General features: G+C 42.6%; 1 protein-coding gene across 9 annotated transcripts in view; it reads left to right on the forward strand.

Annotated features, from left to right (window-relative positions):
• The window catches only part of PITPNM2 (phosphatidylinositol transfer protein membrane associated 2), a 176416-nt gene that overhangs the window by 91583 nt on the left and 72567 nt on the right, over nucleotides 1-12266 (forward strand). For 8 of the 9 annotated variants that reach the window (XM_081893196.1, XM_081893195.1, XM_081893198.1 and 5 more), the window contains one exon: nucleotides 10697-10911. In XM_081893196.1, coding sequence (XP_081749322.1) covers nucleotides 10697-10911 — 215 coding nt within the window. Of the gene's footprint in view, nucleotides 1-9752; nucleotides 9770-10696; nucleotides 10912-12266 lie in introns of those variants that run through there. The other variant, XM_081893200.1, reaches the window with a different exon arrangement.

Here is a 12266-nt window from a genome sequence, read left to right on the forward strand (position 1 = left end):
CTATTGTGTAACTGCCATAAGTTTTTAAAATTGTAGCCAGGTTAGTCTAAAATCTCTAAGGGCTAAGCCCTTTCTCAAGTTTAGCCCCTGTTTTTACTAAGTGGCCTCCTTGTATTAATTATATTTTCTAAAGTAATATATCATACATGGATCAAATGGAATCCAACTTATTTTTGTGTGTCGTATGTAAAAAAATGCATGTTTTGACTCAAATGACGTACACAGATCTTGTGTGTGGTAGCCAGTGACATCATTCAATTTGTTATTAGTGCTAGCAATTTTTGTGCTACGCAGAAAACTGACCAAGGCTGGCCTGAACCAAATCCATTGGGTTGCTGATGCAAATCCATTGCTATGGAAACAGATGCTGGAGCTTAAGGCTGCTTCTGTCTATAACGGGATGCTGGCTGGATAACTAAAACAAAAACAGGGTGGGGGGGTAGTAAACCTTAAATGTAGATGAATATGATAACTAGCAGACAAACAAGGAAATCCCCTTTAACGATTCTTTTTATTTTGAGCTATAAGCATTGTTTTAAATTCTGATCAGTATCTTTCTGCATTAGTGATGATGAATGGTAAAGAGATGGAGTGCAATGAAACAAAGCTTAAATTAGCTTTTGAAGGCAATAGAAGTGAATACTTTTGTATATTGTATTTTATTTAGGTTTCTGGTTTTCTCTGTTCTTACACTCAGGGAAGACTACATAATGTACAATATGTATATAAAAACAAATTGGGTTGTGTCCAGTGCTAGTCTTCTTCAGAATAGATGCATGGAAAAGAATGCATGGAAAAGTTAATCTTGTCTGCTAATTTCACTGGTTCTCCTTTGAATAGAGCTAACATTGGATACAACCCAACATAGGTAGGTAAATAAAGGTAAAGGATCCCTGGACAGTTAGGTCCAGTCTAAGGTGACTATGGGGTGCAGCGCTCATCTCATTTTCAGGCCAAGGGAGCTGGCATTTTTCCACAGACAGCTTTCCAGGTCATGTGGCCAACAGGACTAAACCACTTCTGGCACAACGGAACACAGTGATGGAAGCCAGAGCGCACAGAAACACCATTTACCTTCCTGCTGCAGCAGTACCTATTTATCTACTTGCACTAGTATGCTTTCAAACTGCTAGGTTGGCAGGAAGTGGGACAGAGCAACAGGAGCTCACCCCATCGTGCAGATTCGGACTGCCGACCTTCGATCAGCAAGCCCAGGAGGCTCAGTGGTTTAGACCACAGCGCCTTTACGTTTACCAAATGTTACAAATAGAACATGCAACAATTGTTGAATATAGGCTGCTGTGGCTTGTACAAATAAGGCAGCTTCCTTTGTTCCCTTTTCTTCCTTCAAGTTACCCTGTTTTAACTTCACAAGAACTCTTTGTGAATTAGTCAGAGAGATAGAGAAGGAATTAATCGCCTTAGGAACATAGGAAGCTGCTTTTTGCTGTGCCAGACGTTAGTCCACCAAGTTTAGTACTGTCTACATTGATTAGCAGTAACCCTCCTCTCAGGCAGATCTTTCCTAGCCCCATCTGAAAGTACCAAGGATTGAACCCAGGCCCATTTTCGAGCAACAAGGCAAAAACCACCCAGTGATGATGTGTTTTATGTCTAAGTGGGGATCTGAACTCCAGACTCCCTGAGCCTCCAGTGTCTTATCCACTGCTAGACCATACTGGCTTTAGCTAATATACTGGTGATGTTCCATAGGGGAGGTACATATCTTGGCTACATAGTTCATGGACCAGTGAACTGACTTAGTATAAGAGGTGTATCCATGTTCCAGTGTTGTGACTTATTTAACATGCATATTTATTACATATGACTACTTGTTTGTAACAATAGTCTGTGAATTGACCTGGAATACAGGTGTTCCTAGGAAATAATTGCAGATGATCCAAAATATGGGGAGGATAAACCTGCTCCAATCCTCCCTCAGTAGTGCCCTCCACTTTGATAATTCTGGAGCACTTCAAATACTGAAAAATGGTGTGACATAAAGATAGTTGGTCTTGTCATTGTCTCTATACTCGCATCAGAAAGCAGACAGCACTGTAGATGTATTGCTCCTAATGAATTGCATGTCAGATTGAATGATTCAAAAGAAGTGGTTAATGATACCCAGGTCTTACTCACATCATGGAAACAGACAGCCCAGGATAAAACAGGTACTCCTATATGCGTGCAAATGACTGCTGCCGCACAAGTAGGAGTTATTGTTATCTAAGAGAGCTTGCAATGTAAAAACCAATTGAAAATCAACTGTGTCTTAGTTGCATGTAATTCAGGCAATAACTGTCGGTAGCATTCTGTTTTTAAGATTTTACTTAATTACAGCTCCCAGCACAAGAAGCTGCAAGCCTAGCTGTCTGTTGTCATCCCATTTATTCGTGCCTCTCAAATGCTGCTAGACTTCACAAATCTTACTGTTGCAACAGGCACATACTGACTGGAGTGTTTGAGGCTGGCTGGTTGCTGTTTCCTTTTGCTCACACCAGCATTTCAGACAATTACAATACATTAAGCAACCATCTATCTATCCAGGAGATGCAGCTCTAAAGCTCTAAATGGGAGAGGAAAGGAGGAAACTATTATTTCAATCTATCCTACTTTCCTTCAGTTTTCTGCTTTAATAGCAATCAGCAACTTCCTGGTGTTGCTCGGGAATTCTGAGAAAGTAACAAATCAATGCAGTTTTGACATCAGTGGTTAAAATCAGTGCAATTTTGAAATGTTCTGTCTTTCAAGCCTTATTGAGTCAAAAGGTCCCCAGTTGTATCCAAACATAGATAAAGACCTCCTCCTTGATCTCGGGAACCATCATGCAAAACTTGATTATGATATTTTAAGAGATGTCCATATGCATAGCCAACAGACAAGCAACTTTCCAAAATATATGGCAGAAGATTATGTGATGCTACTGTCCATACTTCATAGGATTCTATTACATGCATACCTGCACTTCAAGAGCCTGATCTGAAAATACATCTACAATCACCTTGCTCAAGTAGAGCAGGTCTGGGTCTGGTCAGTACTTGGAATGGAGATTGCTTAGAAATCCCATGTTTGCTGCCTTAATTCTGCAACGGAAGAAAGATGGTTTCCAGGTGCAGGAAGTGTTCAGCCAGCACAGGGCAGGACAAGGGAGATAAATAAGACACAGGACATTGGTATTGGGTTAAAATAGGCCACAACTTTATTGACTACAGATGTAAGTAGTCTTTGGTGAAGGCATTGGTTGTGTATCCTGGGTCAACCCGCCCGCATGCTGATTGATTAATTGGCTGGGTCGGTCCTGGATTAAGGGGTCATCCTATGACATACACCAGACAGGGCAATCCCACCATGGCCGCCATTTTGGAGGGTTGCTATGGCCCATTATCCCCTTTGTGGGCTCCCGGATAGAGACATACACACCCCAGACTTCTTTAGTATGGTACTCATTAGGCTAAGGACCCAACTCAATGCCTTATTTGCTACCTGAGCTGACCTCCCTGAGGCAGTGCAGTATACTGGTATATTAGTTCCATTGGATCCCAAATAGATAATTCTGGAATATCTGAACAAAATGGGTATAAAATAAGAAAGTGAATTTATTAGTCATTTGTTAATTGAAGCAAGGTAGCTGAGTATTGGCAGGAATTGGACACACATACTGGAACATTATTAGTTAAAAAGTTAACAACATTCAATATAAAGAAGCAGAATAAGAGAGACTGAAAACTTAGATGTGTTAATAACACCCCCCCCCCCCGCCGCCGCCCAATTCTGGAGTAAAACCAGAAGCACTACACAGCAGTGTGGGATTCCATCCCTAGTTGCAGGGAATACTCTCAGTTCATGGGCTCCAGATTTGGAAAGCACCCTACATGAACTGATAACGTGCCTTAGAATGCGTCCAGATTTTTTTTGCAATAGACAGGGTGGGATTGGTGGCAAATGTGCAGCAGATGAGTCTGTGTGGGAAGAGTTCTCTGAGCAGGTTACAGGTTGGAAGTTTTCAGTGGCCAAAATGAGACTCCTAGAACCTCAGTGGTGAGGAGGGACTCTTCATATTCTTTTTTCCTATTGTTCTCTCCTCTCCACTCCCCCTCCCATGGCAGAACTGTGTTCTGTAATAAACACAAATTTGCCTATTATAGTAGACAGCAATTTATGGTACCCTGTCAACTCATTCACTTACACTGCAATTACTCAATGACAAAACATGATGATTGCATGTAAATATACAAAAGGGAAATGGCTGGGGCTATAGAGAAGTGAAGCATCAAGGGAAAATATTTAGAAGCAGTACAAAGTTGGGTAGAAGGCAGGTAGATAGTCATGGCTTTATGAATTTTATTACCAATTTGACCTGGTACAACGAAAATTCTTATGTTTACTATGATAAAGGTTATACTTGTGTTCTGAAATGAACCTTAGAAGCTGAGCAGATACTGTAGTACCTTAGACTTAGAGGGCAGATCTACTCCATACATTCAAAGCACACCCAACATACATTCAAAGCACATGCTTCCCCCAAAGAATCCTGGGAACTGTAGGTTCCTCTCACTTAGTTTCAATTCCCTGGACCCTTAGCAAACTACAGTTCCCATGATTCTTTGGGGGAGGTCAAGTGTGTTGGATGTGCTTCAAATGCACAGTGTGGGTCTGTGCACAAAGAAATGGAGCAAGGGTGAATCCAAAATGTCACAGAAGAGAAAAGTCCAATTTAGAAGTTCAAAACATGGGGGAACAGCACTTCTTAGTAAGAATTCAAGGTCAATATAGCAGATAACAAAGTGAGCATGAGTTAGCCATGTGCTAGTCATGTGCTGCTGTAGCTCACAAGGCCAAAGCAATCTGAAGTTGTGTCAACAGGAACATTGTTTCCATTATGTGCTAAAAATAATAGTACTGCCCTTATGCTCAGAATTCTTGCTCAGAAGTACAGAACAGTTATTTCCAAACAACTTTCATTGACTCTTTGGTTATTAACAAATGCCATACACCAAGAAGGATATTGACAGATGGCAAAGGATGTGTAGGACCATTAACTTCTTATCAAAACTCACAATTTTGATGGAGAATATAGCTTTAGCCCTTAGACAGGGATGTGGGTGGCTATAAGCAGCATTGGTGTCCTCAGGGGCACCCGCCCCTCCCCCAGTTTTCTAGGCCTCAATATTCCATCATGATGTGTACACACTGTGAAATGTGCTCATGTCACTCTCACACACCTCCTGGTGTGCTCACATCGTCACATTACATGTGCATGCACAGCATGCAGCGCCTGCCCCCTCAATCGCGGGGGCAAGCCAGCGTACCTGGTTGCCATATTCACTTAGTTGAAAGGCCAACACAATGAGAAAGCAGCTGAAAATACATAGGCCGGGACTGAGGCTGGGTACCATGCAGAAGTAGCAGCTGGCTACTAGCAGACTTTCTAAGTGACAGAGCTGAGCCTTGTTGGCAACAGCTGGCAATTTGAGGAAGGGAGACAGGTAGGAAACTGGCAGTCCAGAGGTCAATGCTAACAGGCTTTGTACGAACAGTACTATCATACCTTGGGTTACAGACACTTCAGGTTGCGTGTTTTTGGGTTGCACACCGCGCCAAACTCAGAAGTACCAGAATGGGTTACTTCCGGGTTTTGGCGCTCACGCATGTGCAGAAACACTGAATCACAACCTGCGCATGCGCAGACGCAGCACTGCTGGTTGCGAATGCTGTGGGTTGCGAACGTGCCTCCCGCACGGGTCATGTTCGCAATCCGAGTGTCCACTGTACATTTAAAGCACATTCCCTTCCACAAAGAATCCTGGAAATGGTAGTTTAGCTCTCACAGAGCTATAATTCCCAGAACCCTTAAACTACAGGATTATATGGCAAGGAGGTTACTTCAAATGTGCTTTAAATGTATGATGGGTATGCAGGCATTATGAATTCTTTCTGCTCTGAGGGAAAGATAGTGGTCTCTCCCTTTGCCTACTAGCTAACTGTCTTCCATTGGAATCAACAAGGCTGTAAAAAGTTTTTGATCTTTGGATTGACACCTTGCTCAGGGGCGTCTTGCCCATAGAGGCAAGTGGTGCGGGGTGCCGGGGCGCCACGTTCTGGAGAGCGGCAGGGAACAGGCAGAGGCTGGACGCGGCGCCTCCCAGCATCAGTTCGCTGCCCTCACCCATCTCCGCCATGCTGCGCTGAAGCAGCACGGTGCCTGGACCCTCCGCCTGCCGTGGTCACCGCGGTACGGGCGCCAGGGAAGAGGTGGAGGCTGGGCACAGCACCTCCCGGTATCAGCTCGCCACCCTTGCCTGCCTCGCTGAAGCAGTGCCGCACCCAAAGCCTCCGCCTCTTCTCCGCTGGAGGAGCCGCCCTCCAGCCCCGCAAAGCTGCCGGCAGCGCTGTAAAAAGGTCAGCAACTCTGGGAAACGGGGGCGGGGGGGCGGGATCTTTGCACCACGGTGCCAGATATACTTAAGACGGCCTTGACCTTGCTTATGATTCTTGCACCGCAAGGATTTTCTTAGCAAACAGCCTTTATGTTGTTGTGATTTGGCTATTTATAAGCAACAGGTTTTATTTCGTGAGTATATTGCTGTCAGACTTTGGATTATATATCGGCGCAAGGCTGCAAGCCTTTCATTTGAAGCAAAATACATCTCAGCGATCCATGGAAACAAAAGTGCTGAGCTGATTGTAAATGTTGTCTAACTTGACTATCTTTGAAAGGTTGCTCTGTACGCTGTAATCTACAGTAAACGGGAGAACAATTATTTTCATCTGGTTTAAAAATCTAGGCAAATGCCTGGCTCAGCTATTATCTCCCCGGGTTTGTGCAGCTCTCTTTTCTTACTACATTTAAGTGCATTTTAATCCTAGGTTTCCCAAGTGACTTCCCTTCCCCTTTCATTTCTCCCTTGCTTTGTCTTTTGATTGTAAACCTGCAAACAAAGCTAGCATTTCCATTTTACAGGGTAGTTCACGTTTCCTGATTTTATTTTCCCATCAGCCCTGTGAGGTAGGTTTAGGTTTGATATAGTGAGCAGTGAGATTCATAGTTGAGAAGGGATTGAACCCAGACTTCTCTATTCCAATAAACAATATCTTCTAACGTGTATTCCTCTTTATCTCCCCTCCCCTGAATACATTTCAAATCTGCAACAACATGCAATCATTCCACCCATAATGATCCCATCCACCATCACATCTAAGGAAGACTGTTTGAAATCGCTTCTTGTGGACGCAAATCCCCAAATTTCACGTGGGGTGGCAATCTTTATAGTGCAGGCTTTGAAACTCAGGGCTACTCTGATTGGGTAGTGTGTCCTAGACCTGGACCTGTTTGAATTCTTTTTATTACCTTTTAACCTAATGTGCTGAGCCCTTTTTGGGGCCATTATATGCTTTATATACATCCGCATTTTAGATTCCCGGCGCTGGCAACTATATCTCTACATTATTGTCTTAGGGTAATTTAAATGTCATAACACCAGTAATATCGCTTTGAATTTTGTTTGGTTGCTTGTCTCTAGCATTTTTGTCTTATCTTGCTATGGCTGTATGCTAATGCAATAAAGGTTTGATTGATTGATATAAATCCAGCTGTTTTCAGAAGTGTCCTTAACCAGTTTGATGAAACCACAAAAATGTGGTGGTTGTGTGGAAAGAGCCACCTATTTCTTTAAAAGCTGGTTCTCTGCCTATATTTGCCACTGTTGATTCTTCTTTTAATCGCTACAATCAAATGTCTATAATTTATTGTTTTCCAACACCATTAGCTATATTCCAGCAGCTGTGGTAGTTTAGATGTTCAAACTCAACCTAATTTAATAAAAGTAACAATATATTATTTATTTATTATAAACTACAAAGGTATGATAAAGCTAATACTATACTTCAATTTATTAGTGCTCCATTAAGACTTATATTTGTTGTAATAAGGTTACTATCTCTTTAGTTGACAGTTGCACAGGTTTGCATAAGGCTACCAGATAAAACTTAGTTCCTGATCCTATTTAATTTAAAAGCCAATTACCTTTAGTCCCTTTTCCCAGTTAATCTTGGGGAAATGATTGCAACGCGTTATATGTGGCACTGCCTCTGAAGATGGTTCAGAAATATCAGGTGCAGCAGACTTGGGCTGACAGGTTACTCACCGGGCAAGATGGTTTAAGCATATAATGCCAATCCTGGCCCGAATGCACAGGCTGCTAGTTAGTTTCTGGGCTCAATTCAAAGTGCTGGTTTTGATCTATAAAGCCTTAAACAACTCAGGACCTCAAGGACTGCCTCTCGCCATATGAACTACTGCAGTCCCTGTAATCATCATCTGAGGCTCTTCTTTATGTATCTCCCCCACGAGAGGTCCATTTTCGTCCCAAAATTGGGACGCTAGGAGGGGCATGCCTTCTGGTCCAGCACTTTTGCGATCGTCAGCAGAGTTGTGCCAGAGCGCTGGACCAGAAGACACTTTGGCGTGCCCCTGCTGATGATTGCCAGAGCGCTGGACTAGAAGGCACTCTGACACTCGTCAGCAGGGTCATGCCAGCTCTGGTGCAATCCTGCTGACTTGTGCCAGAGTGCCAGAGCATATTTTGGTCCAGTGCAAATAATGGGACATTCCAGGATCCAAACAGAAGCCAGGATTAGCTTCTGTGATCTGGAGTGCCCCTCTTAAAATGGGACATTTGGTGGGTATGGAGGTCCAGGGGGTGGCAACATGAGAATGGGCCTTTTCTGCAGTGGCTCCCCACTTGTGGAATGCTCTCCCCAGGGAGGTTCAGCTGACACCTTTGTTGCATATCTTTAGGTGCCAGGCGAAAACATTCCACAGGCTCCCACACAGAGAACACCTCCAATAAAGTCGTATTTGTGAGAGAATTTGGAAGTGCTTGTTACAGAATACTCGGGGAAGTTATTATACCCTACTAAATCTCTTTACAGAAAAATTGTGTCGCATAAAAGTAAAGGTAGCCATGTTGGCCCTTAAGAAAATTTCCAAAATTCAGACAACCAAAATGTCACAAAACAGTGTGCAAGTATTTGAGTACTACTGTGTGGAAACATCCTGGAAAGCTGTAATTGGCAGCCATATAAATTCTTTATTGTGCTTCTGCAATATACCAGAATAACAGGGGCCATTAGAACCACCTTGGTGACTTGTCTATTTAATTGGGGTTCCCTCATTGACCTGCATATTTAGTTGGAGGAAAGGCTGAAGTGGATCCAAAAGACTATGACACAATCTGTTTTTGTTCAGCTGTTTGTGGCTTTTCATTTTCTGTTGTGAAGAGCTGGTGATACCAACAGGGATGTGTGATGCTTCAATGACATCCACCAGAATTGTTTTTCCATAACTGCTTACATGAGGTCATGTGCTATGTCCCATTCCATGTTTATTCCCAGAGATTTATTTTAATAAGAGCCTTTAAGTAACTGCCATTCTTGCTAATCGTAGCGCATCTGCTCCTCTGGGTTCCCCGTTACAAGTAATTTAATGCTATTATTTTAGCCAGGATAGATCTGTGTCACCATCTGCCCTAGAAATCTTTTGATGGGCACTGGGAGGATGACGGGATTTTCCCTTATAATTAGAGTAGGTGTGCACGATAAAAAATTAGATGTAACTCACCTCTAACATTTCCAAACTGGATTTGCAGGTTGATGAAACCTTTTCCCTCAGGATGTTTCAAGAAAGACACATTCTCTTCTTTCTTAACTTTGTGCTAGCTTTCTGTCTTTTTTATCACCATGAAGGGTCAACAGGAGTGGCAGAGCCAAGGTATGTATCCACCTGTAAGGACTCAGTTTGTAGGAAAGCTGCCTTCGTCCTAGAAGCAAGAGAGGGCACTCTACATACAACCCATGTCTTCCTCTAGATGGGGCAACATCTGATGGCAGCAGCTAGGGATGCCAGGACTCAGGGCAGCAAAGTTATGGATTATGGTGAATTTTAGGGAGCAACTTGACATAACATGAGAGAACCATGATTAGGGTTCTTATGGTGGTGGTGTTTTAAATTCATAGTAGCTGGTGGAATCATAGATCACAGTACTGAAAGGGGTGTGACTTGATTATTTTCCATGAAACATTTTCCCAATTAATAGGAAGCCCCCCAGCGCTATGTGCTCCATGGAAGTAAACTTACAGATACTGTGCTAGGGTTACCAGACATCCCCGTTTCCCGGGGACAGTCCCCAGATCCTTCTTCTCAGGGTACTCTGGAAACACTAACTTTTTGAGGACAATAGGGATCTCCTGACTCCACTCCTCCCCCAAAAAAGGTCCCACCACTTTTGCAAGACATGAATGGTCATTTTAAAATGTGGAGAAGCAGTATTCAACCTTACTCTAATGCACACACATTTACCCATAAACAAAAACCAAACAAACCCAGATCCTCGCCCCAAGGAGCTTACAATGTTGGCAATGGAAAGAGAACAGAGATGGTCAAAAGTAGGACTAACAGTGGATGGGTGTGAACAAATACAGTTACAGTATGTATAAGTAAATGCTTGTTGCAGGTGGTGATGAAGATGGAGGCAGGCGCGGAGGCACAGCTAAACCAAGAGGTCTGCCTTGGTGATATGGCTAACTAAACAGCTCTGAAGATCCTGATTTACCACAGTGGTACCTGGTGGCAGGTCTCGATTGATTCAGCATGGGGCAATGTTGAATCTGCTCACCCTGTTTTATTTTGTAATTTCAGAAAAAGAGCCGAGAAGAGACATGTGGTGAAGGCAGTGGTGTAGAGATTTTGGAAAACAGACCATACACAGATGGTCCTGGTGGCAATGGGCAGTATACCCACAAAGTATACCATATTGGTATGCATATCCCCAGTTGGTTTCGGTCTATACTGCCAAAGGCAGCTTTAAGAGTCGAGGAGGAGTCATGGAATGCGTATCCTTATACAAGGACAAGGTACTACCTCTTATAAGAGCTTTTCATTTCTGTAGCTCACTTAACAGTTGACATTGGCTTGTATTAACAACAGCTCTATGTGGTAGATAGGCCACAAAAAGTCCCATTTTGTAAAATGGAGATATGAAGATAACAGGTAAAATAAACACCCTCCTTGTCGTTTTAATTAACCTTCACCACACATGGATTCAAGGGCATGTGCACGTCTTGATATTTCGCTCATGCTAAAGGAGTTGTCTGACTTTGCCACAGGTGGCAGTGGTGCCTGAGAATGAGGGGAGAACTTCAATTTTTTGCATTTTAATGAGAAATTATCTAATTTGCACTTCTCAAACCAATGTGTGATTCAAAACTCAATTGTTCTTCAAAACTCTCACTTCTTCTAATTTTGTTGTGCAGTTCTCCACCAAATATTGTGTATAAAATGCTCTTTTGGGGAAAAGTGTGCACAAAAGTAGTGTATATACAAATGTATATACATTAATTAAAGTAGCATATTGTCTAATATAAAGTAGTATATTACTTTAATATAAAGCCTTATATTAGAGGAAATTGATTGCAAAAATGTACATATTAGTCAAAACTGCAGAAATTTGTATACTAAAATATATTCCCTCTAAAACGCTGATGAAATTTCAGGAGGATTTCCTTTGAAAATTACTGTGGAAATGTGGAGAACTGAATTTAACATTGTGGAGTGGGGGAAGAAGTCTGGGGGAAAAAATGAGAAGCTGAGAGAAACCAATCCCTAGTGGTGCCTTTGCATGCCATCTCTTGAACCGGCATAGTTAATTATTTATTTTTAGGTATTTTTAGTTTAGAGAAAAGAGATGGTATTCAATACTAGTCATACACAGAATTAAACTCACTGAATGGGCATGACTAACTTAGGTTCATTCACTTCAGTGGGCCTACTCTGAGTAGGGCTTAGTTGCATACAACCCAAGATGAGTAAGAGGAGACATGACATAAAATATTCAGCGGATAGAGAAACGTTTTTAGCCCTCTCCTATAACATTAGAACTCATAGACATCAAATGAAGCTGAATGTTTGGAAGATTCCAGACAGACACAACAAAGTACACAGCTCCAACTTGGATGATCTTTAAAAGAGAATTAGTCAGATCCATGGAGGAGAAGGCTATAATGGCTATGATATGCCTCCAATGACAGAGACAATATGCCTAGATGCACCACTGGGCTGATCCAGCACTTACGTTTTTGTTTAAAGTATTTATAACCTTCAGAAGAAGGGACGCGGGTGGCGCTGTGGTCTAAACCACAGAGCCTAGGGCTTGCTGATCGGAAGGTTGGCAGTTCGAATCCCTGCGAAGGGGGTGAGCTCCGGTTGTTGG

The sequence above is a fragment of the Podarcis melisellensis genome, assembly GCF_964234715.1.
Source record: "Podarcis melisellensis genome assembly, chromosome: 16".
In the NCBI taxonomy this organism is placed as follows: domain Eukaryota; kingdom Metazoa; phylum Chordata; class Lepidosauria; order Squamata; family Lacertidae; genus Podarcis; species Podarcis melisellensis.